Here is a 26743-nt window from a genome sequence, read left to right on the forward strand (position 1 = left end):
GACCTCAATAAGAACAAGAAACTCAACAATGTGGTATGATTGCTTTGTAAATTAAATTATTACTGCAGTCAAAAAGGACTGATAATAAGGGGGCTTATTAGTGTTTAATTGCTTCAAACAAGGAAAAACATCCCCAACCTGTTAAACCCTGTTTAAGTGCCACACCCTGAGCAACATCTACCCATATATTATGAACAAGAGCATCCAGTCATCCATAAGTCACAGGAGGGAGACAGACAGTGTATGCAGTTGCATTTGTCTTTGTAAGTATACTCGATCAGTTTTGCAGATTTTCAGAAGTGTTGCTATTAACATGTCTTTGTGCATCTGTTCTGAACCTTAAACTAGATTGCTTGCTCAGTAAACTAAACTCATTGAAGAGGAGTTGAAGAAAAGCCTTCTCTCTTCAATTTGTGTATACTGTTATTATAATTGTGTGTTATACCTCTTGCGACCATGTTTTGACTATTATACAGTAAGCCTGCTTAAGTAGCATTGGTGAAAAGCATAACTGATTGATCAAACCTGAATTAAAGTTGTGCAGATTCCTCACTTAAAATCTTATCAAACTGTTTCTTTTTAGTTACACAGTGACACCATGTGCAAGCTACTCCTTACAGCAGGTAAGCCACAGTTATTGAGTGAATGCTTCCAGAATGGGTCAACTCACCCAAATCGCAATACTTGCGTGTTTGCACTATTCTATTCATATAGGTAGTTTTGTGTTGAATTAAAATTGTTGTGCCTTTACCTTACTATGAAGATGAATGGAATTTTGTTGCTGTTGCTTTGTGAAAATGTACATTAGTGCCTGCCATTACTCTGGATAATTCAAACAATATGAACAGTGAGATCTGTGGATTACCACGAAGATTGTAGCAATTCTTTGTTGCCCCTGTTTAACATTTTCATAGAAATCCCATTCATCTTCAATAGTTTGATTGTTTTCTTTCTTTTCGTTGTAAAATCGTAAACCTCGTGCTTATCAATTCTGTCACTTTGAAGGTCTGTGTTTGATCATCACCATCTTGGGTAAGTTTGTAATTTTATTACAGACAGATTTACTTAAATATACTGTACATAATGTTCTTTCTGCAAAAAACTAAACAAATATATTGATTTTTCCCCCCTATTTCTTAGTCAAGTCTCAACAGTCTTCCTCCAGGCTTGTGTGTTACTATAACAGCTTGGCTGAGGACAGACATGTGGGTGGGAAGGTCGGAATTTCGGACATTGATCCAAACCAGTGTACCCATCTGATATTTGCCTTTTCTAGCATCAGCAGTCAAAACAACCTGGTTGTTAGCAGAGCATCTGACATAGACCGCTACCAGTCTTTTAATGCACTCAAAACCAGGTCAGACCCCTCAAAACATTTGGAAATACAAAATACAAAAGTCTATATTTGGTTAAAAGTCATTACTAATCTTGATTCTTCTGCAGAAATTCACAGCTCAAAACCCTGTTGGCAGTTGGTGACACTCTAAGGTTAGTCACATACACAAATATACAAACTACAATATTTTTTATAATCAAATGGTATTTAAATGTATTAAATGTGATATACTGTATATTATACTTTTGTGAACGTAAATGTTAAAGACAATTTTTGCACCAATCTTTACCAGATTCAGTTCAATGGCATCAAGACAAGAAAGCAGACAATTGTTCATCCAGTCTGCAATCACACTACTGAGAACATATGGTTTTGATGGGCTCAGCCTGGACTGGAGATTTCCTGCAGAAGCAGGGACCCAATCAAACAACAAGCATAGATTCACCTTGTTGTGCCAGGTCAGATCTTTTCTTTTTGGAGAGAAATGTTCCACACAGTACATTTATGTGGGTGGCTAAAGATTTTAATCTTGATTGGATTTGAACCATGATTTCTTCCTGTGTAGGAGTTCAAACAGGCCTTTGTGAACGAGGCAGCTACAAGTGGCCAAGACAGATTAATCCTCACTGCAAGTGTCTCTGCTGAAAAAGCAGTGATTGATGCCAGTTACGAAGTTGCACAGGTTGCTAGGTAAACTATTTGAATGTCACTCTTCACATTATACCTGTCATCAAGTGTTGGGGAGCTTTGGTTGACTTGATATTCTCTGCATTTGATCAGAAACCTGGATTTCATCAATGTGATGACATTTGACTTTCGCGGCTCCTCTGAAACTCTCACAGGACATCACAGCCCCTTGTACCAAGGGTCCCAGGATATTGGAGACAAAATCTACTCCAACACTGTAAATGGCAGGATTCCTATTGACCTATTTGGACACTACACAGCCACATTTCTATTTTGCGATGCCATTTCATCCAAATGTGTCTTTCTACATACTTCAGGACTTTGCTATGAATTACTGGATGGACCAAGGAGCACCTGCACATATGCTTAACTTGGGTATTGCATTCAACGGGCAAGTTTATACTGTTGACTCCACTTGCAGTGATGTTGGAGCACCAGTCAATAGTCCTGGTAACCATGGCATTTACACCCAAATGGAAGGACGGTTGGCCTATCATGAGGTAAAACAAGTTAACAAATTAAGAAATTTCTATCATTTTTTTTACATCAATATCAATTATATTCTAACTTAGAGTTTATTTGGTTTGACAAATTTAATTTGACAATTTTGACAATTGACCCTACTTTTCAGATTTGCCCTCAACTTGTCGGGGTCCGAGTCCAGCTGATCACTGATCAGAAAGTTCCATTTGCTATTGTGGGCAATAATCAGTGGATCGGATTTGATAACAGAAACAGCGTTGGAACAAAGGTAACCATCTGTTTATTTCAATTAAATAAAAAATATAAAAGTAGCTGATATTATGTAAATTTGATGATACGCAAGTTTTATCAACACAACATCAGCTGGAGAAGTATTTTCATCTTCATCCTCTCAGGCCAATTATATAACAACACACCACTTTGGAGGAGCATTTGTCTGGTCTCTGGACCTGGATGACTTCAGTGGACAATTCTGTAACCAAGGCAACTATCCGCTCATTAGCGAGCTGCATCACCGCCTTGTTCCAGGTGAGAAAAATACATTAGGTGTCGTGTGGTGAAGTAGTATTTTTTTTTTTAATGCCATTTAATGTTAACACCATTGATTGTCATTACTACTTTTGGTTGACCATAGTGCAATTGTAAGCTCTTTCTGTTTAACAACCTAAGAAGTCTCGCTCATGAATATTAAGGATGATGCAACGGTCAAGTGGGGTTAGGCAATAATTAACCAAGTATTTCTATTCCCTATTGTTCAGATTTTCCAGGCTTTACCACAACCACAACCATACCAACTACCACAACTGATCCTGACAATTTCTGCAGTGGAAAGGCAGATGGGATTCATGCCAACCCTAATGACCCAAGTTCTTTTTACAACTGTGCCAATGGGATCACACATATCCAACAATGCCCCGCAGGTCTTTTCTTTGACCGAAATTGTGAATGTTGTGACTTTTCTACCGCACCAATTACCACGCTAACTACTACACTGACCACTCCTCCAATTACTACAACTGATCCTAACAATTTCTGCAGTGGAAAGGCAGATGGGATTCACCCCAACCCTAATGACCCAACTTCTTTTTACAACTGTGACCATGAAATAATGTACTTGCAACAATGTGCCACAGGTCTAGTCTTTGACACAAATTGCCTATGCTGTAACTTCCCCTAAAGAGTTTTATAATTTCATTCTATATGAGTAGTAATATTGATCTGTAACGTGGAGTTGTCAAAATGTGTTATTCTCACAATTTTGACAGATGTTTTTTTGTTAGAAAATATTTAATAATGTAATGTTTTTTTTTAAGAGTATTATTATTAAGCTTCACTCATCAACATGTGACTTTTTTATTGGAGGAGACATTGTATGTAATTCTATCACACTATATTTATATTTTGCACACATTGTTAAAGTCTATATTTGTATTTATTATTATCTTTTGGGGATGAAAATCTGTCAAATGAATTAACATGATTAGATAGGGTGGGATATTGTGATGATAATGTTTGTATAATTCCACGACCTGGTGTTCTTTTATACTATTTTACTGAATTCTGTTATTAAAGGAGACATATTGTGCCCCTTTTCCACAAACTAAAATGATTCCCAGGTGTCTTTAAGACATGTCTGTGATATGCTTCGGTCAACATGCCCCAAGGATCAAACATCACAGCACTTTTTGTCCTCTCAAAACAGCCCTGTTCAGAACGTCTTGTTTCAGTGCCTGTCCCTTTAAATGCAAATTAGCCACTGCTTGCCCCGCCCCACCCCTTCCACTGGTACCAGGTAGGGATGGGATTACGCAAATTCGAAAACTAATTAGGCTACATAATTGTAAAACATCTGAGGGAACAGCTTGTAAAACCACATGGATTTTAACCTGGGGAGCCTGGAAACTACAGATTTTTTGTCAATTCTCGCATTTTGGGGGCTGGAAGGCAATTCACCCAAACACAAAGAGCCTTCAAAAATTGATATTTGGGTCCACATTAAGTCCACCTCAAATACGCACGGACATCGCAGACGGGTGCTGCGCTGTCATCTGGGGGGCCGAGGGGAGTCGGTTTGGTTGAAATCGGGCCAGTGGTTTTGGAGAAAATGACCATGGCGATTCTCGAAATGCCTGCAGTGTCGAAAAACTTTTTTTTTTTTTACCAAAAATCAAATTTCTCCAAATTCAAATATGTCGTCTGGGGTGCCGAGGGGAGTCTGACGCAGAAGGTTTGGTTGAAGTCGGGCCAGTGGTTTTGGAGAAAATGACCAAGGTGATTTTCGAGGAAATTTGGCCTCTTGCCTGCAGATTTGTGTTGCCCATGTAATCAAATCAAACTGGGAATTTAGTTTTGTTTTTTGTTTTTTTAATCAAATTCAGACATTTTTCCATCGTAAATTAAACGTAAATTAAATATGGTCCGTGATTAAACATGCCAGTTTGCTCCAGAGTTGTCTGATGTGAACCCAGAGTAAACTTGAAGAATACAGTATGTAGGTCGGCTCAGCTGTCATGTCCGCGCATGCGCAGTCGCGCTTGTTTTGTTTACATCAGTGTCCTTGCCTGGCAGAAGTAGAAGCAGAAGCAGCACGTCCAGGCCTGGCCCGGCACGAGTCGGACTTTATCAACAGCTTAAATTACCTCCACACAGGTAAATTATGTCTGTGAAACACGCCATCAGCCGGGGGCTCGAGTTGGGCCGCTCGGTCTTCCAGGTGGGGCTCCTTAAAGCCGGGGGCCGAGTCGCAGCAAAGCTCCGAGCTGACCGTTTCCGTGTAGGCCCGTCGGTCCGCACCGCTCAGCCTCAGGCTTTCCTGCCGGCTCGGTACCGCTACTACCGCACCTCTCTGCGGGGCCTGGCGGCTCAGCTGCAGTCCGCCGGCTTCAGGAGGAGGTTCACCGGCGGCTCCCCGAGGAACAGGGCCGTGTTCCTGGCTTTCGGTCTCGGCGTGGGGCTCATCGAGCAGCAGCTGGAGGACGACCGACAGAGCGCGGCGACATGTCAGGAGATCCAGGTATTATACTGCTGGAAATTATTATCATAGGTATTATTACAGGTGATGCACTTAAATGTAGGTTTGTGCGTCTTGTACTTTACCTGAGTAACGTTATAATTTTACACTCCTGCATGCTCATAGCAGACTGTACCATAACCTCCTCCTGCAAATTTATATTTTACATGCAAATTAAATTAGATTAGATTAGTAGATGATTAGTAGATGATTTTCAGTTATATTCAAAATAAACCTATAACGTAGAAATGTTGCTTACATTTTAAAACATAAAATAAATCAAAAATAAAACTTTTTTTTTTTTTACAGAGGTGAATATTTTAATGCAGGACACTTACTAGTTTCACGCTGTAGGATAAATGTGGTTTTGTTGAGGTGTGGTATAAAGAGACAATAGTTATGATGATTATTTTATAATATTATGGATTTTATGACGTACTCTAATGACCAGAGCTGTCAACCTGCTTTGCACAAACGCCTGTGTGTGATTCCTTCTTACTGCTAATAGGATGAGACCTAGGCTATTTGTTGTTTCCACTTGACATAGTTAAGCCCGCTTAATAAAAAGATTTTGTTTGACAGTGACGATTCAGACAAATCTGGGCAAAGAAATAGGATTTCTGCATTAAATCTCCCAAAACCATAGAGGACTTCTTAATGTTTTATAACAAAGACAATTCATACACACACACACACACAACAGAAAGACATTCGCCAGGAATTACAGACTACATAGTCAACTTTCTTAGGCAATCACTGTGTCAACATTGACTTTCTACCTACAAAACTGAAATGCATATTCATATACTGGCTGTATCATTAACAGTCATTCTTGAAGTGCATTTCTCACATTTATGTGTTGTTTAATGAGTGTCCAAGGTCCATCTGACCATCTCTATACAGATCCTGTAGATACAGGACATTTTGATTTTACTAGTATAATGACAAAAGTTTTAAATGTGTCATTAAATAAAATTGTTTGCCACGTATGTTTATGAGTTTTAATTAAAAAGTCATTAAATCATCTTGTCCTCTGCAGGCCGTTTTCAGGAAGAAGAGGTTCCAGACTCCACATAGACCCTTCACCTCTGGATACAAACTGGAGGATTACATCATCGGGAACCAGATTGGAAAAGGCTCCAACGCCGCCGTGTACGAGGCTGCGGCTCAGTTCGCTCCTCCGAAGGAAAGTGACAAGAAGTGCTCACTGGTGCAGCTGAGAGAGGACGAAGAGGATGGAGAGAAGACTCGATCTCTGACCTGCTGCTCGCTGAGAAACTTCCCACTGGCGATTAAGATGATGTGGAACTTCGGGGTGGGTTTTCAATTTCAACAACAGAGTTTGTTTTCAGGCATTAAGTAGTGGTGTGCATCTTCACTGGCCTCACGATTCGATTCTATTACGATTCACAAGTCCACGATTCGGTTTGATACGATTATATGATGCATCACATCCTTAGTTTTCTATGTTCCCACACAGGACATGTCTGTATGATGATACAAGTCAGCAGTGTAAAACTCAAGGATGTGGGACATTGAAACATCTCTGAATACTACAAGTGACATGCAAACAGCCAATCATCTAACAGCTGTGTAGTTGGGTTGCAGCGCCGTATCCATGTGTGTTTATTGACAGTAGAGGAGATTTTAAAGCGATAGTTCAACAGTTTAGCAAATTGGCCCATTGCCATAATCCTAATCCTCATAATGTAGTTTTAGCAGTAGGTTTGTTACCTTTAATTGTCGGTGCAAGCTATTTTTAGAACGGCGGAACAGAACCGCGAGCTGCTCAGAGCTACGCTACGGAGGCTAATGGGATTTCTTGGTTTCCCTCATCAAACTCATCAAATACACAATCCAACAACTCCAAAACGCTCTGGTGGACAAGTTGTGACCTGCACATTCACCATGCTATGAAATAATAATAGAACGTTACAAGACAGAATTGTTTTAGAGGCATATATTGTATATAAAAGCAGAGACTGCTTGCCGAAAAACTTCCCCCGACAAATTTACTTCTGCCATTCTAAAAATAGCTTGCAGCGACAATTAAAGGTAACAAACCTACTGCTAAAATTATAGGGATTATGGCAATGGGCCAATTTGCCAAAATGTTGAACTAACCCTTTGTATGTGAACAACATCATCAAACTTGAATGAATTATTTGAATTTAAAAATCGATTATGTGACATAACTGCAGCGATTTAGAATCGTCCAATTAAGAATCTTGATGCATCGTTGAAACGATTACCTTCGACGTCCCTAGCATCAGCTCTACGTATATGTGGAAGCTGCACAGAACAGCACTGACCGGTCTGTTTGTTTGCAGGCAGGTTCGTCGAGTGAAGCTATATTAAAATCCATGTCACAGGAGCTGGTGCCTGCAGGACCGGTCGCCTTGAAGCAGGAGAGAGAACAGATAACTCTGGATGGGTAAGATGATCTTTTTGTTGTGCGACAGTACCACAGTATTAGAAAAGAACAACAATTATTCTTAACACATATCTTATCTCTTTCTACCTGCAGGGAATTTGGCATCGTGGCGAAAAGAGTGTCGGCTCACCCCAACGTGATCCGAGTGCACCGGGCTTTCACAGCAGATGTTCCACTGCTGCCGGGGGCCCAGGAGGAGTATCCAGATGTGCTGCCGGCCCGGCTCAACCCTGACGGCCTGGGCAACAACCGCACACTGTTCCTGGTGATGAAGAAGTGAGAAGCCGCCATCTTTCACCCTCATGTTCAAAATCTGGTCAAACAGGATGAGACAGAGAAGACTTAAAGGGGACATATTATGGAAATATCACTTTTTGAAGGCTCTTTAACATATATTTGGGTGTTTTTCTTGCCTTCCGGCCCCCAAAATGTAAGTCGTTTTGTAATGTAAGATTTCTTGGTTTCCCTCATTAAACTCATCAAATACACAATCCAACAACTCCAAAACGCTCTGGTGGACAAGTTGTGACCTGCATATCCACCACGCTATGAGATAATAACAGAACGTTACAAGACTTACAAGGTAAATTCATGCAAAACCGCTGATGCACGTGCCCATCGGGGGCAGTTTTTCGGGAAGCAGTCTCTGCATTTGCCTCGAAAACAACTCCATCTCGTAATGTTCCATTATTATCTCATAGCGTGGTGAATGTGCTGGTCACAACTTGTCCACCAGAGCGTTTTGGAATTGTTGGATTGTGTATTTGATGAGTTTGATGAGGGAAACCAAGAAATCCCATGAGCCTCCGTAGCGTAGCTCTGAGCAGCTCGTAGCTCTGAGCAGCTCGCAGCTCTGCTCTGCCATTCTAAAAATAGCTTGCGCCGACAATTAAATGTAACGAACCTACTGCTAAAACTTATTATGACAATGCACCAATTTGCCCAAATGTTGAAATATCCCTTTAAGTGTGACAAATATGCAAAAGAGTAAGAAATCCAGAAGGGGGCTAATACTGTACTTTTTCACAGCACTCATATACATAAGAAAACTAACACCACCCACCATAAATATCATTTACTAGATCTGATTGTATGACAGTTGTGAGGATGATGGCTATGAAAGGTGACATATGGCCTGTCTTCCTCTGTGCCTCAGCTACCCGTGCACGCTGCGTCAGTACCTGGAGGTGTCCACGCCGAGCCGCCGGCAGGGCTCTCTGATGACGCTGCAGCTCCTCGAGGCGGTCGACCATCTCTGCAGACAGGGCGTTGCTCACCGAGATCTCAAGTCGGACAACGTGCTGCTGGAATTTGACTCAGGTGAAGTAAACAGCAGCAGGTGGAAGAGGTTAAAGCAGAAGTAAGCGATCCGGTCGTTTTGGCTAACTTCCTTTCAGCCGATGGAGTTAACAGTCCCCGCCCTCGTCCCTACGTCACCACATTCACGCGCATCCCTTGGCTGCACACACAGAGAGGACCGCCCCTTTATGCCGTTCTCTTTCCTCATTGGATAAAGGTTGTAGGATACAAGGAAAGTTTTCTCCTCGGCTTACAGCAGAGCAGAGTGACTGACAGACCCGTGTTTCAGACCAAACACTCTATATAGTAAGTGATTGCTGTCAGAGGATATAACTATTTAAGACTTATATTAACACAAACATTCTGCTTACTTCTGCTTTAAATCAAACATAAAAGGCAGATTCCATCAATTTTAGATTTGACTCTCTTAAAATGTTAATTGATTTTGCCTCGGTGCAGACGGCTGCCCCCGTTTGGTGATAACTGACTTCGGCTGCTGTCTGGCTCAGAGCAACTCCAGTCTGCTGCTGCCGTTCAACACCATGTGGGTCAACAGAGGAGGAAACGCGTCGCTGATGGCGCCAGAGGTAAACATCAGAAGCCGACAGTTACCGAGCCATCTGCTCTTCACCCCTATACACACAGATGTATAACATTACAGGCAACATATGTTATATCATGATCGTTTTCCATGTTGTGTTGGCCCACAGGTGGCCTCAGCCGTGCCAGGTAGCGGCGTGGTGATCGACTACAGCAAAGCGGACGCCTGGGCCGTGGGCGCCATCTCCTACGAGATCTTCGGCCAGCGTAACCCGTTCTACAGAGGGGTGGGGCTGGAGAGCAGGAAGTACCAGGAGAAGCAGCTTCCTGCTCTGCCCTCCACTGTTCCAGCTGATGTGCAGCTGGTGATCAAACTGCTCCTCAGGAGGAACCCGAGCAAGGTAGAGCAGGTGTTGGGAGGGATTTATAAGGACACTGAGCTCAGTCAGTGATTGATATGATTCTATGAGTGTGAAATCTAATTATTTAGGCATTCATTTGAAATATAATCATGGAGGTGTGTGTTTGTTTTGTTCTACAAGTAATGGTCACGTTCAGTACAACTTTGTCACTGTTAATGCCTCTGAAAAGATCTTAAACCTGAGAATATGCAGCACTGATCTGTAGTATTATTTCCTTAAAATTTGTTCATATGTTAACAAACAGGTATCTATTTTTTACATCCAACATATAAACATCAACATTTATTTGTTAAGACAGAGAATACATTGATCAAAAGTGGAAATTGTCACAAAAATCTCAAGAGAACACAGATATTGATCTACAATATTGTAAAAAGAAAACAAAAAAATAACTAGAAAGAGACCTGACTCAAAAAAACAAACATATATTGTATAATAAGGATTCAAGGAGGCTTTATTGTCATTGCCACAGCATGTGCAAAACATGACGAGAAACAAGATACTGTTTTCTCTACACTCCCACACATAATAAGACATTCAACATTAAAAATCAAATAAGTTATTAAAGGTGCATAAAATAAATAAATAAAAAATACTAGAGCCTGGGGATATTTTCTTCATGGTTGGTGCAAGCTAACATCTACCTATAGCAATTACAACATGATTAATTAGGGCTTACAGACACCGTATGGATATAATCAATTGGATATTTATGTTGAAACATGTACATTTATAGTTATCTTGACATGAAATCAATGCGATTCCTCTACCTTCCTCTTTTTAAATGGTTTTGGTATAAATCAACTCTTTGGTTCGTCAGTGCTCACTGACCTTGTTCTGTCTCTGCAGCGCCCCAGCGCCCGTGTCGCAGCTAACATGCTACACCTCAGCCTGTGGGGGAGGAAGGCTCTGGCCAATCAGGACAGCGCGGGCATGAGGGAGCTGGTGGATTGGCTGCTGTGCCAGTCGGCTGTTGTTCTCCTGAAGGGCTGCGGCGGACCCAGTGGCCACAGGGTGGAGGCGGAGCTTCAGAGGGGTTTTCTGTCCAACCTGGAGCTGGAGGACCTGCGCACGGCCGTGGGCTTCCTGCTGTACGGACGGGAGCAGCCTCAGGCCTGCATACTGTCTGCATAGATACAGTGAAACATCTGTATCTGTAATATTTGGAGTCTGAGCCTTGATGCTCTGCATTCTAGCACCAATTAGACATCATGTGTGGCTGTTAGTGAATCCCAGCATTTATTGTGAATTGTCAAATGGTGTAAATTCACCTGTTTGATGTTCCCGGTCCATCCTAACCCACTGCTGGAGTCTGATCTGCAAATCCCAGATTGAATTTCCAAAGTATTATCAATAGAAGTTTTACCAGTGATTCTAGTGCCACTAATATAAAATACAGATGCTGCTGTAGTCAGAGAAATAAAGCTGGCATCCCTGTGTTTTCTATGTTTAATACCAAATTATAAAGAAAACACTAGCAACAGGTAATTCTGCTATAGGATCAGATATTTTCTTTACAGGCTCTAATGCACTTTTTAAATATATTTACTAGAAGCCACACAGACGTTACCTGTGTGTTGGATGAAAACTGGCCTTTGTGGAGGTTATGGACTGATGATGGTACACGCCAATTCTGATATTTTTAAATTAAAGTAGCAATAAACTGTACTTGTTTGACTCTACTGTGTAGGGTGAAAGTAAGTTTTAGGTCTTCACTGGACGTCTGTGGGAGGTTTTTGAGTCAAACAGTCACTTCTACTCTAATTCTGTTTAATGTAACGCATGCAATGATCTCCCCCATCATGTTGTTGCATTGTAAACACAATAACGACCTCTTGGATGTGTTTTTCTGGCCCCATGGTTTTGCACTTTATGTCCATGTTTGCACTTGCTCAGAGCCACTGTTATTGGCTGTTTGTATCAAGCTTATGCAGAACATTATATTCTGGTAAATTGCTTTGAATAGAGTGATTTAACCTTTAACACACTACCTTCTGTTATCAAAACCAGTCAGTTAAGTCTATAATTTAAGCATCTTAGATACCAGGTAATCACATGATGGAGAGACTAGAGTGTATATTGTTTTCATACTTATAGACGGTGAGAAATATTTTGGCTATATGTAGATTTTTCTGCCGTGTTTCAGAATAAAGGTTTTCTCTCTGAAAAAAGCTCTGAGCCTCGTTCCTCTCCTCCTCTTCCAGAGTTTCTGCAAGTTAACTGAATTTAGCTTAATTTGTCGGTTGGTTACATAAACAAGAAGATTGAAGAGCAACACTTCAGGGTCCTTATTACACAAATTCAACTGAAAACACTGCAACATCAATTGCAGGCTTAAGGCTTTAACTTAATATACATTAAATCCTCCCACCCCTGCTGGGTTTGAGATGTGGTGAGGAAAACCATGGCTTGGATGTGCAGACTAGTTGTTACCTATAAATACTTTTAAAATAAACCTATGAGGATGCATCTAATTTGTATATGAATCCTGTAAAATACTAATTAAATAATTGAAAGAAAATGAGAAAATAAAAAATATATCTGTGTTGTACCCCCCAACAGCACCAATGTTTACCTCTTATGTTGTTTTTTATCCTTTCTCTCTTTCTTCACCTATTTCGCCTTTATACATACTCATACTAACACAAAGACACACTTTATAATGACAAAAACTATTTGCAGGAATGCTATTATTATCATTCTGATTCTGATTATTTATTTAATTTATTCCATTTATGTTCATGTTGTTTTCTTGTTGGGTTATTGTCTGGTTCTGTTGTCACTCTTGTTTCTATTGTCCTGTGTCACATACTATGTGTTGTCTGTTAGTCACTCATCTTGCACCATAAAAGAAAAAAAACCCTCTAATGGCTAAATTGGAGTTAGTGTTTCGAGATGATGCTAGAGAAATCATGGTTCATGAACGACACAAACAAAATGTTCTTGTTTCAGGACATTTATTTAGGACAGAGCCAAAGTGGTGTTTTATTGATTTCACTCTGAATGTGCTTTAACTGGTTGATTAAGACAAACATTTCTGTTTGGAGTGTATTCAGGAACAAACTGCTCAGATGTTTTCTGTTGTTCTCTATCTCCTTACTGTCCCTTTTCAATATTCCTCTCCTTCCTCCTCTCCCTCACCCTCGATGGAGTCGACTCCCACCTCCTCGTAATCCTTCTCCAGAGCTGCCATGTCCTCCCTGGCCTCGGAGAACTCCCCCTCCTCCATACCCTCACCTACATACCAGTGAACAAAGGCGCGCTTGGCGTACATCAGGTCGAACTTGTGGTCGAGCCGCGCCCAGGCCTCGGCGATGGCGGTGGTGTTGCTCAGCATGCACACGGCCCTCTGCACCTTGGCCAGGTCTCCTCCAGGAACCACGGTGGGGGGCTGGTAGTTGATGCCCACCTTGAAGCCGGTGGGGCACCAGTCCACGAACTGGATGGAGCGCTTGGTCTTGATGGTGGCGATGGCGGCGTTGACGTCTTTGGGCACCACGTCTCCGCGGTACAGGAGGCAGCAGGCCATGTATTTACCGTGGCGAGGGTCGCATTTGACCATCTGATTGGCTGGCTCGAAGCAGGCATTGGTGATCTCGGCCACGGACAGCTGCTCGTGGTACGCCTTCTCTGCTGAGATGACGGGGGCGTAGGTGGCGAGGGGGAAGTGGATACGGGGATATGGCACCAAGTTGGTCTGGAACTCGGTCAGATCAACATTGAGGGCGCCGTCGAAACGGAGGGAAGCGGTGATGGAGGACACGATCTGACTGATCAACCTGTTGAGGTTGGTGTAGGTGGGACGCTCGATGTCGAGGTTCCTACGGCAGATGTCGTAGATGGCCTCGTTGTCGACCATGAAGGCGCAGTCGGAGTGCTCCAGCGTGGTGTGGGTGGTCAGAATGGAGTTGTAGGGCTCCACCACAGCGGTGGACACCTGAGGCGCGGGGTAGATGGAGAACTCCAGCTTGGACTTCTTACCGTAGTCGACGGACAGACGCTCCATGAGCAGGGAGGTGAAACCGGAGCCGGTGCCTCCTCCGAAGCTGTGGAAGACCAGGAAGCCCTGAAGACCGGTGCACTGGTCGGCCTGAGTACAGAGACGGAGACACACCGGTTCAGGTTCAGGGAGATTGACACAATATCTTTGATATTTTAGAGGTGTTCATAAATGGCCGTTAGTCCTGTTTGTCGCGGGGAGCATACGTAAGTCCGACCGCCCAAAAGTCCGACCGCTCATTTCTCCAACTACCCATTAATCCGAGTTATTCTACAGTGTTAGGGTTAGGGTTCGGGTTGGGCTTAGGGTTACTTAAGTCAGAGAAATGGAAGGTCGGACTAATGGACGCAAAAATAAAGAAATGTATGGTCGGAGAAATGGGAAGTCGGAGAAATAGGAAGTCAGAGAAATCGGTAGTCGGACAGACGTCATGTGCCCATTTGGCGCGCCTCCTTCCACGAGTTTCCACCATAGAGGTTTCCACAAGTTCCTGCATGAGTTTACCCGAGTAAGGAAAACATATTTGATGGGACGTTATCGAGCAGGCGGGATATTCAATGTTTGGGGCGGGACGCAATACTTTTTTTCCCAGTATGGCCACGCCAAGACCCGCCTTGCTCCGCCTCTGATTGGCTGCCTCTGCAAGGCTAAGCCTGTACCTGCATCTTACCCTAACCTTAACCACTCCCTTCTTCATGCCTAAACCCAACCGGCAGAGTAGAGGGCATCGTGATAAGCCAATTGAAGGCCTAGTGGGGCGGGTCTTGGCGTGGCCATAGTGGGAAAAAATTATTTTTGTGTGTGTGCGAGTGTGTTTAGCTTACTAGTAGGCTTGCTACTAGTAGGCTTGCTAACTTTGCTAGCGAGGCTAAGTGATGGAACGTAGGGATCTGGAGGAGGAGAGAGCAGTAGGGACGGAGGAGAGTTTGTGTCGGTGGTGGTGGACGAGTCTCCTCGTTTTTCTCAGACGTTTGATTGACGGATGATGGATCCTGATATCATTGGCTGATGAATCGTGAGCAACGTGACGTATAATTCGTGCGCCTGCATTAAAAAACGACCCCACTTTCATCACGGATTTACTCGAAAATAGAATGTTGCACAAAGTTTGGGCTACATCGTCTGGTAGATGAGTGATTACATTAATTTTAAGAGATCAAATTCAATTTTCTTTTCTGAATACCTTTAATCATTTTCTGATGTGAGGTTTTACCCACCAGTTTGCGGATTCTGTCCAGAACCAGGTCAATGATCTCTTTGCCGATGGTGTAGTGTCCGCGGGCGTAGTTGTTGGCAGCATCCTCCTTACCGGTGATCAGCTGCTCAGGGTGGAACAGCTGGCGGTAGGTCCCAGTGCGAACCTCATCTGAAAAGACACAGAGAATCACAAATGACTTGAGATTTCGACTCAAAGGAAACCATGATATCTATCTCTATGGAGGGGGAGGGGGTTGGATGGGGGTGGGGTTAGCTACCGATGACAGTGGGCTCCAGGTCCACAAACACGGCTCTGGGGACGTGTTTTCCAGCTCCGGTCTCGCTGAAGAATGTGTTGAAGGAGTCGTCTCCTCCACCGATGGCTTTGTCGCTGGGCATCTGCCCGTCCGGCTGGATCCCATGTTCCAGGCAGTAAAGCTCCCAGCAGGCATTGCCAATCTGGACTCCTGCCTGACCGACGTGGATGGAGATACACTCACGCTATAGGAGAGGGGGAGCGAAGGGAAAGATTTGGATTAAGATGCATTTCTGAAATAGTGAAGAGAATTAGCACGACAAATGCTTTCATAAGAATCACAGTGATGGAAAGAAACAAAGGTTTTTTTTCAGATTTTAATGCATCTTTAAACACAGAAGGTGATTTTTTTATATAGGCTACATATATAACGTTAAATCATTATATTGTTAACAGAAACTGTATCAGCTAATTTTCCCATTTACTTTCCACCATCTTTTTTCCTAAAAGAAAAGGCGTCTATAGCTGATCATTTGTGTCAGTGGAGCCAGTGCGCCATAAGACTGTGTCTGCTGCGCATGGGATTATAGGCGGAGAGGATTATCTAGGTCAGACATGTTGCAGTGTGCTGTCTCTTTAAAAAGACACATTAAGATCACACAATGACGTTATGTGCAAATAGATTTACACATTATTATATATCAATTATATATTTTTGATATATTATAAAATTGGGTCATTACAGCTGCCTTGGTTTTAGGTAACACATAAAGACAGTCATATGGATTTATCATTTCACATAGAAATGTGATTAATAACAGAGAAATGAACTGATGTGATATAAATGTGACTAAAATTTGAATTAATTGTCAGAAAATGAGGTTGACGGACTTAGTGTGAAGCAAGTGGTTGGTATTGGCATTGGTATCTAAGCTGATTTAGATGAGAATGTGGGAAGAGGATTAGGTGTTTGCACCACAGGAATGTATCAGACCACATTGTGAAGACATGCAAATTGTGGAAATGCATTTTTTTATAGAAATGTGTGATTGCAGGGATGCGAGCGATTAATTAACAGCGACAAAAGGCAAAAGGAACACACAAAGGCAAGCGAATTTAAGGAGGAGCAATGTCACATTAACGAGCTAATTTCCTCACCACCTGCTTATTATTACTGCAGGTCACGGACATTCACAGCAACAGACGGAGGGATGCGCGTTAGAAATGAGATGTAATAATGTACTCACCATGATGGCTTGTCGTTATTATGCAATGTAATGAGACAAGTCTGTGGAGTGTGTGTGTGCGTCCGAGATGTAAGGCGGCTCGAGCTGGTCTGATGACGCACCGGTGCGCGCGCCCGCTCTCTCTCCCTCTCGAGGAGGAACAGGTGAAGTGCGCAATAACATCCTCCTCCTTCTCCTCCGTCTGCACAGCACCAGGCACTGTTTCACATCCAGAAAAACGTGCACGAGCCAAGATCTCGTGTCGATCGATGATGATTATTTGATCTGGATCATTTGTGATTATGAGGCTCTTTTATATTTTGTTTTGTTGTTAATTGAGGCTGTTGCTCGTGCACCATAACTGTGACGTGTTTACCATAATGGGTCTACGTAATTATTGAAATGTATTTTTTTAATATGGTGCAGCCATCCCTGAATTGTATTGACTGCAACTGACATTAGTATTATTATCAGTTTATTATGATCAGTTTATTAATCATGTTAAATAATGTTTTAGACATTTCCTATGTAATTACTGTGTTATGTCTGTGTAATAACAGCTACCCAACTGGTTGTGTTGAACCTTCAGGTCCACCATAATATTATCTCACATTACACCTCCTGATTATATTCAATAGCCACAACTGCATGTTCTGCTTCCGATTACAAATTTATTTTCGCAACTCATTATAAGAAAGCAACATCTTCATATGCAAACCTTGTTGACCCGAGGCAAAAATTAGCTGTGACTGGGATTCAAACCCTCAGCCTCCCAATCCAATAACAATGCCATTACCCACTGAGCTATCCGGCTGAATGTGTTGACTGGGGACTCTTCTGACTACACTCCTTCACACAGACACACGGACAGGTTGACAGCTCCTTCATGTCAGTGGTCAGAGAGAGTGAGATGACCATGTTGACGGACACCATACCTTGGCAATGTGACAATGGTACAATGACATTACTTTATAATGCAGTCCTGCATTTGGAAGATAAAAGAACCAGTGGTATAAATGAAACCTACAGTCTTTACACCTGGCATTAACATGCATTTTTTAGTTTATTTTTTAAAATTTAGATAGAATCTATAAAAATTTGACGACTCATTGGTAATGATGACCTCCACCTGCTCAATTTAACCAGACAGTCAGCTCTACCCTGCTGGAAAATATGTGATAATGACTTTTATGCTGTTTCAGTTTGTCTCTGTTACATTTCAGATGATGAATGAGGGTAAAAGCAAAATTAAGTTAAAGCAGATATCAGTGGAATGTTTTTGTTAATATAAGTCCTAAATAGTCCTATTTTCCGTCAGCAATCACTTACATGAAGTATTTCAGCCTAAACACGAGTCTCTCCGTCACTCTGCTCTGCTGTAACCCGAGGAGAAAATTTTCCTTGTGGGATACAAGTGTTATCCAATGAGGGGAGAGAACGGCATGAAGGGCTGTGTGTGCAGCCAAGGGATGCGCGTGAATGTGGTGACGTAGCACGAGGACCAATTGATGCCTGACAAGGGCGGGGGCTGCTAACTCATGGTGCGTTCAAGGAAACTCGTACTTTGTGTTTTTCCTTCCTGTGAAGTCATACCAGTTCGATCTGGTACGAGTTCACGGGTCGGAAGTTACGAGTGGCCGTTATAGGGAACTTTCACAGACAACAGGACGGTAAAAACACGAGCTACGGGTTACCTGGAACGCTACCAAGTCGTAGTTGTGACTTGAAGCTGTAACTTACGGTTTCAAAAGCCTGCCTTGAACACAGCATTAGCCGAAACGGCCGTGCCACTGATATCTGCTTTAATCAATAACTGGGCACAATGGAAACAGCATGAGGTTTAAAAATATCTATAATTTGACTGTAACATTGTCGATTTACAGTGTCATCACAATTCTTTAAGTTCACTTTTGGTTTGATATTTAACATTAGCCTAAATAAACAGTAAATTAGTGAATAGTGTAATGTGGTTTCCTGGATTTAGCTTAATGCTGTAATATTTGTTAATAACTAATGTATCCCAGTTAAGACATTATAATATGACACCTGTACCAGTGTCACATTTACGTAGTAAGCCTCCATACAGATATTTTCAATCATTATCCATCGGTTTTCTGTTTGTGAACTCCCACTTGACCTGTTGCTGCCTTCAAGTTCACAACTGTGTCGTATCTTTGACACACGCACCACGAGACAAAAACAAACAAATAAATGTCTGTCTTGGGGCGATATTATTCCGTGTGTCGTTTCTTAAAATACGTAGACGTGCTGCATATAACGTCACAAAGTATGACCACTTAATTAAAACTTCCACTCAAACTTGGTGTAGCTACTTTTGGTCACAGTGTTGAACACGAAGCTGGAAGTTACGAGCATGGAGGGAAACACTTTAAGTAGCAGTGCAAGTCCGAGCAAGAAGAATCACAACAGCTTCATAACTCCGTAAATATGTTTTCACTTAGAAGGACCCTGAATGCAACTCGCACTTTTATTCCACCACCGTGTTGCAGAGCGGCGGGTTTCTTCTCTCTGCGGCCGAGACAGACGCTGTTCCTCTGCGGCAGCGCCGCGTTGGTTTCACGCACGAACCCGCACAGAGAGTTATCGGGGGAGAAACGCTTCAATGTGCCACCGAGCGCGGAGTTTGTGGCTCGGGTGTCGGGTATCCCCACCATGGCCAAGCTGCCCTACCAGGAGACGGCGGACGGACTCGATGCGGCGTTTGTGGGTGTCCCGATAGACACCGGGACCTCGAACCGACCCGGAGCGAGGTTTGTCTGTGCAGCTCCTGTGTAATTTAACAGTGTGGGTCTGTTCCTGCTGTCAACACGAACATGTGTCTTGTCATTTTGATACAGTGAAGTAGGCTACAGATTTGAGTTTCTCTGGGGCATTTCTGAAACTTTTATTGTGAAAGGATACAGACAGTGAAATTAAAGATCAACTGCCTTCACTGTATCAAAAATAAGCCCTGTCAATAAAATGAGCTTACACAGGCACTACATTATGCTGTAACTAGGCTACTAGTTTGTGGTTAATGTAGCCTACAACACCATTTAAATAGTTTTACCAACATTTAGCTCAGGATTTTGCAACTGCAATTTCATTTCTAAAGTGAATGATTCCATAATACATGATTTATGAACAGTCAGCTGATCACATGTTAAAGCAGAAGTAAGCAGAATAATTGTGTTAATATAAGTCTTAAATAGTTATACTATCTCCCGACGGCAATCACTTATAGAGTGTTTGGTCTGAAACACGGGTCTGTCAGTCACTCTGCTTGGCTGTAAGCCAAGGTGAAAACTTTCCTTGTATCCTACAACCTTTATCCAATGAGGAGAGAGAACGGCATAAAGGGGCGGTCCTCTCTGTGTGTGCAGCCAAGGGATGCGTGTGAATGTGGTGACGTAGGGACGAGGGCGGGGACTGCTAACTCCATCTGCTGACAGGAAGTTAGCCAAAACGACCGGATCGCTTACTTCTGCTTTAACACTTAATGTTAATATATTACACTTAAAACTTAAGTTCAACACTGGGTTGGTTAATCTATAAGAGTTCTTTGTGTTTTGTTGATGATTTGTCTGTAAAGTCTGAACTTGATTTTGAATTTACAACTGCAACTTCCACATTAATGTCTGACTTTTCTGAACATGAAATAGAAATAACAATACAAGACAACTTTCTGAAGTCAGATTCAAAATTAGAAGCACTAACAGCACATATTTTCTGCACCACCGCAGGTTCGGTCCCCGTCACATCAGAATGGAGTCTGCTCTATTGAGATCCTACAACAGTGGCACCAGGGCGGCGCCTTATGAGTCCCTCATGGTGGCCGATATCGGGGACGTGAACGTGAATGTGTACGACCTGAAGGACACCTGCAAACGCATCAGGGAGGCCTACAGGAAGATCCTGGCTACCGGCTGCATCCCTCTGACCATGGGTGAGAGTGACAGGAAGCGAGTGCTTGTGCAGCCTCGTAAAAAAAAGAAAGTGAAGTTACGTGTTGGATCAAAGGTCAGATGCTCAGTGAGTTCTGGTGTCTGCAGGTGGCGATCATACCATTGCATATCCAATCCTGCAGGCTGTTTCTGAGAAGTAAGTAGGTTATGTAACGTTGAATGTTGCAGGCTTCACATGACCCAGATTGATTATTATTCATGGGAAAGTAGAAAGTAGGCTTTGTCATGTTTTGTCCAATAAGCAGAACCAAAACAGATGTATTATTTTTAAAATGATTAACAACTAAAATGAATTCCATAATAACCAGTGGGACTTTTGCATGATGATGATATGACAACAAAACACCTATTTCCTACACTGTGTGTTCTGTTGTATTTTCTCAGACATGGTCCGGTGGGTCTGGTCCATGTGGACGCTCATGCCGACACCAGTGACGTAGTCTTGGGGGAGAAGATCGGACACGGGACTCCGTTCAGACGTTGTGTGGAGGAAGGATTACTGGACTGTAAGAGAGTGGTCCAGATTGGCCTGAGGGGCACGGGCTACTCTCCAGACTCATACGAATGGAGCCGGGCTCAGGTTTGGATAAACTGACCACTGAAAAAATATTAAAACTTCATAAACTATGGGCCCATGGGCTACCACCACAGTAGGGGCCTATATGGATCCTGGATGCAAGCCACATATGGAGCCCACAATTGCAGCCGAAGTGGGGCCCATATGGACCCCATGTAGCATTGCTGGCTGGGAATTTTCAAATTTGACATTTCAAATTGAATTTTGGTAGCTTTTTACTGGAGAATGTTTTGAAAATTGAATGTCCTCATCTTTATCATTTTGATGAAGTCACAGAATGAGCAGTCTTTAAGAAGAAAATGAAAATGCAGTTTGGATTATTGATTATTCATTTTATTTATGAGTCAAAAAATGCAGCTATATTTTGAAAATGAAAATGCATTTCTGTTACGCCATTTTAAAGGGATAGTTCACCCAAAATTCAAATTTCACTCATTATCTACTCACCCTCATGTCAACTAAGGGCTGGGAGAAGTTTCAGAGTCCTCCGTGCCTTCTCTGAGTTACAGCGGGGCTCCGTGCAGCACTCCATGTCCATATGACGGTTGAGAACGGAGCTCACTTTTCTTCGTCCAAAAAGACACACCAAAAACCATCCAAATACCTCCACACAGCTCGTCTGTAATGTCCGCCTTGTATTGAAGCCCCAACATGAGAAATTGTTCTGAAAAAAATTAAATAAGTCTATATTTCAAGCTTGTTTGTAGCGGAAGCTCCTCTTCCTGGTCCATCCAAATCGCGCAAGATTTGGACTTCTCCCAGCCCTAAGTCGACATGAGGGTGAGTAGATAATGAGTGAAATTTGAATTTTGGGTGAACTATCCCTTTAATTTGAATTATGAGACACATTTGCTTCGATACAGGTTCTGTAGATCCAGTTTTAACAGACAAAGGCCAACACTATAGTTTCATTGCACAGCTAATTTATAAGTAGGACGTTTTTAAAAGTTATTAAAAGATCTGAGGAACTAAAACCAGTTTGCAAACCATCTAACAAACCTCTCTTGTTTGTCATTTGCGCAGGGTTTCCGTGTGATCCAAGCAGAAGACTGCTGGTTCAAATCTCTGGCCCCTCTCATGGCTGAGGTCAGGGCTCAAATGGGCAGCGGTCCAGTTTACCTCAGTTTTGACATCGATGCCCTCGACCCAGGCTTTGCCCCCGGCACAGGAACCCCAGAGATTGCAGGACTCACTCCCATCCAGGTAAACAGGCTGTAACAGATTTTAATCCAACATTTTCATCTTAATATTCTTTTACTTTACTTTTTAGCTATGCCACTTTTTTTTGGTTGTAATTATTATTTATTGTAGTTTACAGAATGAATTTTAATACATATGCATTATCTTTTTTTCAGGGTGTTGAGATTATTCGGGGCTGTCGTGGTCTGAATCTGGTCGGATGTGATCTAGTGGAGGTGTCTCCTGCCTACGACACTACAGGTACTTCAAAAACATTTCATTTCTCATCAAAATAATATATATTATACTTACACTTTTCTTTTCTTTACCAGGAAACACTGCATTGACTGGTGCCAATCTCCTCTTTGAAATGTTGTGCGTCCTCCCCAAAACCAAATATTACTGAGTGAAACAAACAGGGCAGACTGTTTTTTCTTAACAATCAACACAGTTGGGGCGGTGTTTGGCTCGGTTGGTAGAGCACCCGCCCCATGTGTTGAGGCTATAGTCCTCACTGCAGGTGGCCCCGGTTCGAATCCCGCGTTGAGCAGCCCTATCCTGCGTGTGATAAATCAGTGCAACTGTAAATCAAATCAATGCAACTGTGGCTCATATGATTATGTATAATCATCTATCAACATCCCCCTATAGCAACACATTTTACCGTCTATGTTGAAACTAAACCACAGCAACTAATAAATAAACCACACTCACTAAGTTTGACTTTGTTGTAATATGTCTCATTAATCTGTTTTATACTAATATGATAATGCATCTATCAATCATTGACAAATGGAAAACACTCAGAATGACTTTTCTTATAGTGTCAAACATTAACGGGCAGTTTAAGTGCAGTGACATGTATGAACATACAGTATGTACCTGTGGTATTCCCACGCTCTACTTGTTCTGCATAAGGCCATGAAAGATCGTCACAACTGGTTGCATTTCATTTTAATATGAGTACAAGTAGAGATTTGTTCAACATCAAAACATTAACCTGCAGCAAACAAATACAACCATGCATAAAAAAGAGCAAGGTAACATTTTAAATGTACCTAATTCATCAGGTGGATAGCAGTAAATCATAAAATAACATTTTAGAAAAATATAACAGAAGAGATTTTTTTCTTTTCTGCAGCCTAGAGGACTCTGAAAAGTCCTGGTCCACACAGCTTTTAAACAATTATATATTATATATTTGTCTTGGGAAGCTTTTAATACATGTGGTAATACTTGGTGACCTAACTGAAGTAGGGTTGAGTTATACACTATTGTTGGACACCAAATGAATGAATGCATTATGTATACGCTCAGCTCTCTGAACCATAACAAAGATCAACATGACAAATTAAACAAAGAGCACATGTTTTTGGCAGCACAGCTCAGTTTAACAGCTTATATAGACAGATCAATTCACTCCTAATTTGATTTGGCCTGAACCACAACACAGCAAGTATTCCTGCACAGCAACAGAAAGAGAGAAACCAGACACCACCCTGGGACTCAGCTGTTAACACATTCACATCACTAAATGTTAAAACCCTTTAAAATCTAGCCTATTTTTTAGGCCTTTTCTCGAAAATTGCATATCCATAATAAAATGAGTATATCTCTGCAACCACAAGGTATATTTGAATACTTTTGGTGTCATAGTAAAGGGAAAAAAATGAGGAATTGCTGAGATGTGTAAATTTCAGTATATCTGTTACTGGTAAAGAGTAAATGAAGATGACACACAGAAAAAAATTAATAAAAATTAATATTCGCCTAAAAAAAAATCATATTTTTGATGAGTGCCCTTTAGAATAATGCTGATGAAGCTCAAACTCTCTATAAAATCATTGTACAACATGTGAACATTGTCTCTGCAGTGGTTGATTCTGATTAATTGAAGCAGGACAAAATTATTGAGATTTTACTACAAAATATCCAGGCGAACTTTCCAAAATGTCCATTTTTGGCACAGCTTGGAACCACCTGCTACTATAAACTATTGTTTAATCTTTATTTTCACACAATTTGGATAAACTAACTGAAAATAAATCTACTGGAACCGATTGTAAATAACTAACATAGTGGATTCAGTGTCTCTGCGTACTGCTGCACTCAGAGCAGCTTGTTTGGGTGGGTTTGGCTTTCAGCCTCTATCTCTGCAGCGGAGTGGTCGATTCGAGTGAGGGGCGGCTCATTGTGACCATTAGAGAGAGAGGAATGACGCTAGACCCAGGTCGATGTGATTGGCCGCACTGGCAGCCATGTGCCAGCCATGAACCAATCAGATCAGCAGATCCACGTGCAGGCCAACGTGGGGTTGTATGCGCGCGCACCAGGCTTCCGTGTAGGGTCCTAGAGCCGTCGGGTTTCGGCCCGGCTGATTCAGATGTAAACACTAGGCAGAGTTCAACTGGAAATATTGTGGATTTAGGCCTACCCATAACACAACCTTTTCACGGCAAAACAGCAAAGGTAAGAGCAAATGTACGACCATGTTTTGGCCACGCAGCGTCTGTTTTTGCTCGACTTTGCTGGTTGTTGTCTTCTCCCTCTGCCGTGCTGCTGCTAGCTGCTGTGTTAGCAGCTGTTGTTCAGGGACGCCCCGATGTTCACGTTCAGATGAGCGGTCGCTGATGTGTTTTGCATAATGTACAGTTGTATACGAGCCAGAAATGTGGCGACTGGGTCCACACAGAGGTGCTTTATGAAGTTTGATGTCTAGTTGTTTGTTTGAGTAGTGTTTGGGCTGTGTTTGGGTCATATAAACATGTTTTTTACACGTTGTAGCCCAGCTTCTGCTGTTTAATTTGACATATAATATGACCATATTCTTTCATAATCAGTGCACTGGGGGCTTTGTTATTGTTATGCATGTCTTCAAGTCCCCCAAATGGGGGACTCTGGATTTTAACAATCCAAACCCCAAAAGCTTTGGGCTGCAAAAACTAACAAAAAATAAAGTATAGGATAGAAAACCAAACCCGTCCTCTTGGTTTCTCCCAGTGATGTCACCATGACATCACAGAAGATTTAAAAAACCAGGAAATGGTCGGTGGCTCCCTCCCAAACTTTAGACCTGCAGAGGATCACAACAAATGGACTGACAACGGAAAATATGACGGAAGAACATAACAAAAGTAAGTGACACTAGTTTATTTCAGTATCTGACTGCGCTTGGTGTGAACTCTAACATAACATGACATAACACAAACATAAAACATGATCGTAGTAGGTGATGCAGTGCTGAAGAAGCAGTGGTAACTGATAATAAACTGAACACATGTGGAAAATGATGCAACCTGTTGAAATGTAGATTTCCTGTCAAACAGCATCCATTTATATTGAGAAGTGTTTGTTTCAGAGAAGTTTAATTTCTTGGTGCAGATAGTCTAACATCCACTGACCATAGTGTAAAACAGCAAACAGGCAGATTCAATCACTAACTTTGTATCATAAAGGAAACAATGGTTGTATGTTATGGTGCCAGTGGACATTTGTATAGCAATACATCAACGGTATTAATTAATTCACTTTTATTAACAGTGTCAGTCATGTGATGCTCAGTGTGTTTGTTTTATCTCAGTGGGCAGAGAACAGGTTTTTTTATTTGAAAGGAAAACACTTTTCATTAAATTAAAAAAACAAAAAAAAACTTTTCAACTGTCTGATGCTCTTGTTGTTCTACATCTGTGCTGAGAAACTGCAGCAGATGTGAGCTTCACTTCCAAGTTAGTTAGTTAGTTTATTTTCTCTTGTGGAAATTCATTTTCATGGTTCTGTACACATATGAAGCGCCTTACCTACAATAGCAACAGCAGTGACACTGGACAACATTCACAAACACATGGCATGCAGATTTACAAAGCTGACTACTGATTCAGTGCTGTGATGGCTAAAGGCATGAGGCTGTTTTTAAACCGTGCTCTTTTATATGTCTGCGTCCAGAGGGCAGTAATGTGAAGTAGCGGGTGTGTGAGGTCTTGTATTATGAGCATATTGTAAAAACATGTGGAACAAAACATGAGAACTGGTTGAACACCAGTCACCTTTCATTGATGCGTTTTGAAGAAATGTTTCTCACTATTGTACTATAAAGAACTGTTTAAAATGTCTTGTTTTTTGCCGTGAAATGGAA

The 26743-nt window shown here is 41.9% G+C and overlaps 4 protein-coding genes across 4 annotated transcripts; 3 read left to right on the forward strand and 1 right to left on the reverse strand.

Moving 5' to 3' along the window:
• LOC146984998 (chitinase-3-like protein 1) lies at window positions 1–3716 on the forward strand. The gene is made up of 11 exons (XM_085782707.1): window positions 1–623; window positions 1006–1032; window positions 1141–1357; window positions 1444–1488; window positions 1629–1794; window positions 1902–2026; window positions 2117–2240; window positions 2341–2523; window positions 2655–2774; window positions 2902–3034; window positions 3265–3716. Exons 1-11 carry the CDS (start codon window positions 599–601, stop codon window positions 3681–3683), a joined length of 1584 nt encoding a protein of 527 aa, XP_085638833.1. The 5' UTR covers window positions 1–598; the 3' UTR covers window positions 3684–3716.
• A 1324-nt stretch (window positions 3717–5040) lies between these two features.
• pink1 (PTEN induced kinase 1) lies at window positions 5041–12394 on the forward strand. The gene is made up of 8 exons (XM_085782708.1): window positions 5041–5519; window positions 6556–6831; window positions 7847–7950; window positions 8044–8226; window positions 9107–9270; window positions 9709–9836; window positions 9960–10190; window positions 11061–12394. Exons 1-8 carry the CDS (start codon window positions 5163–5165, stop codon window positions 11343–11345), a joined length of 1728 nt encoding a protein of 575 aa, XP_085638834.1. The 5' UTR covers window positions 5041–5162; the 3' UTR covers window positions 11346–12394.
• Window positions 12395–13151: 757 nt separating this feature from the next.
• LOC146985000 (tubulin alpha-1B chain) lies at window positions 13152–17043 on the reverse strand. The gene is made up of 4 exons (XM_085782710.1): window positions 16912–17043; window positions 15687–15909; window positions 15429–15577; window positions 13152–14301 (listed from the first exon to the last, which is right to left on the reverse strand). Exons 1-4 carry the CDS (start codon window positions 16912–16914, stop codon window positions 13321–13323), a joined length of 1356 nt encoding a protein of 451 aa, XP_085638836.1. The 5' UTR covers window positions 16915–17043; the 3' UTR covers window positions 13152–13320.
• Window positions 17044–19326: 2283 nt separating this feature from the next.
• On the forward strand, window positions 19327–23164 carry agmat (agmatinase (putative)). The gene is made up of 7 exons (XM_085782711.1): window positions 19327–19661; window positions 20634–20836; window positions 20943–20991; window positions 21240–21435; window positions 22456–22635; window positions 22788–22872; window positions 22944–23164. Exons 1-7 carry the CDS (start codon window positions 19339–19341, stop codon window positions 23015–23017), a joined length of 1110 nt encoding a protein of 369 aa, XP_085638837.1. The 5' UTR covers window positions 19327–19338; the 3' UTR covers window positions 23018–23164.
• The last annotated feature ends 3579 nt before the right edge of the window (window positions 23165–26743 follow it).

This window comes from Trachurus japonicus, chromosome 7, assembly GCF_045865225.1.
Source record: "Trachurus japonicus isolate A0001 chromosome 7, Traja_1.0".
Lineage (NCBI taxonomy): Eukaryota > Metazoa > Chordata > Actinopteri > Carangiformes > Carangidae > Trachurus > Trachurus japonicus.

Bases quoted from the DNA above. Each gene is read 5' to 3' on its own strand.
- LOC146985000 (XM_085782710.1), bottom strand. The intron at 15,578-15,686 runs GTAGCTAACCCC...GTGTCTTTTCAG, and splicing joins CCTGGAGCCCACTGTCATCG to ATGAGGTTCGCACTGGGACC. The intron at 14,302-15,428 runs GTGGGTAAAACC...CTCTGTACTCAG, and splicing joins TGGACAGAATCCGCAAACTG to GCCGACCAGTGCACCGGTCT.
- agmat (XM_085782711.1), top strand. From the start codon at position 19,339: ATGTTTTCACTTAGAAGGACCCTGAATGCAACTCGCACTTTTATTCCA. The intron at 21,436-22,455 runs GTTTGGATAAAC...TCATTTGCGCAG, and splicing joins ACGAATGGAGCCGGGCTCAG to GGTTTCCGTGTGATCCAAGC. The intron at 22,873-22,943 runs GTACTTCAAAAA...TTTCTTTACCAG, and splicing joins TCCTGCCTACGACACTACAG to GAAACACTGCATTGACTGGT.
- pink1 (XM_085782708.1), top strand. From the start codon at position 5,163: ATGTCTGTGAAACACGCCATCAGCCGGGGGCTCGAGTTGGGCCGCTCG. The intron at 9,837-9,959 runs GTAAACATCAGA...GTTGGCCCACAG, and splicing joins CGTCGCTGATGGCGCCAGAG to GTGGCCTCAGCCGTGCCAGG. The intron at 10,191-11,060 runs GTAGAGCAGGTG...CTGTCTCTGCAG, and splicing joins TCAGGAGGAACCCGAGCAAG to CGCCCCAGCGCCCGTGTCGC.
- LOC146984998 (XM_085782707.1), top strand. From the start codon at position 599: ATGTGCAAGCTACTCCTTACAGCAG. The intron at 2,241-2,340 runs GTAAATGGCAGG...TACATACTTCAG, and splicing joins ACAAAATCTACTCCAACACT to GACTTTGCTATGAATTACTG. The intron at 2,775-2,901 runs GTAACCATCTGT...TCATCCTCTCAG, and splicing joins GAAACAGCGTTGGAACAAAG to GCCAATTATATAACAACACA.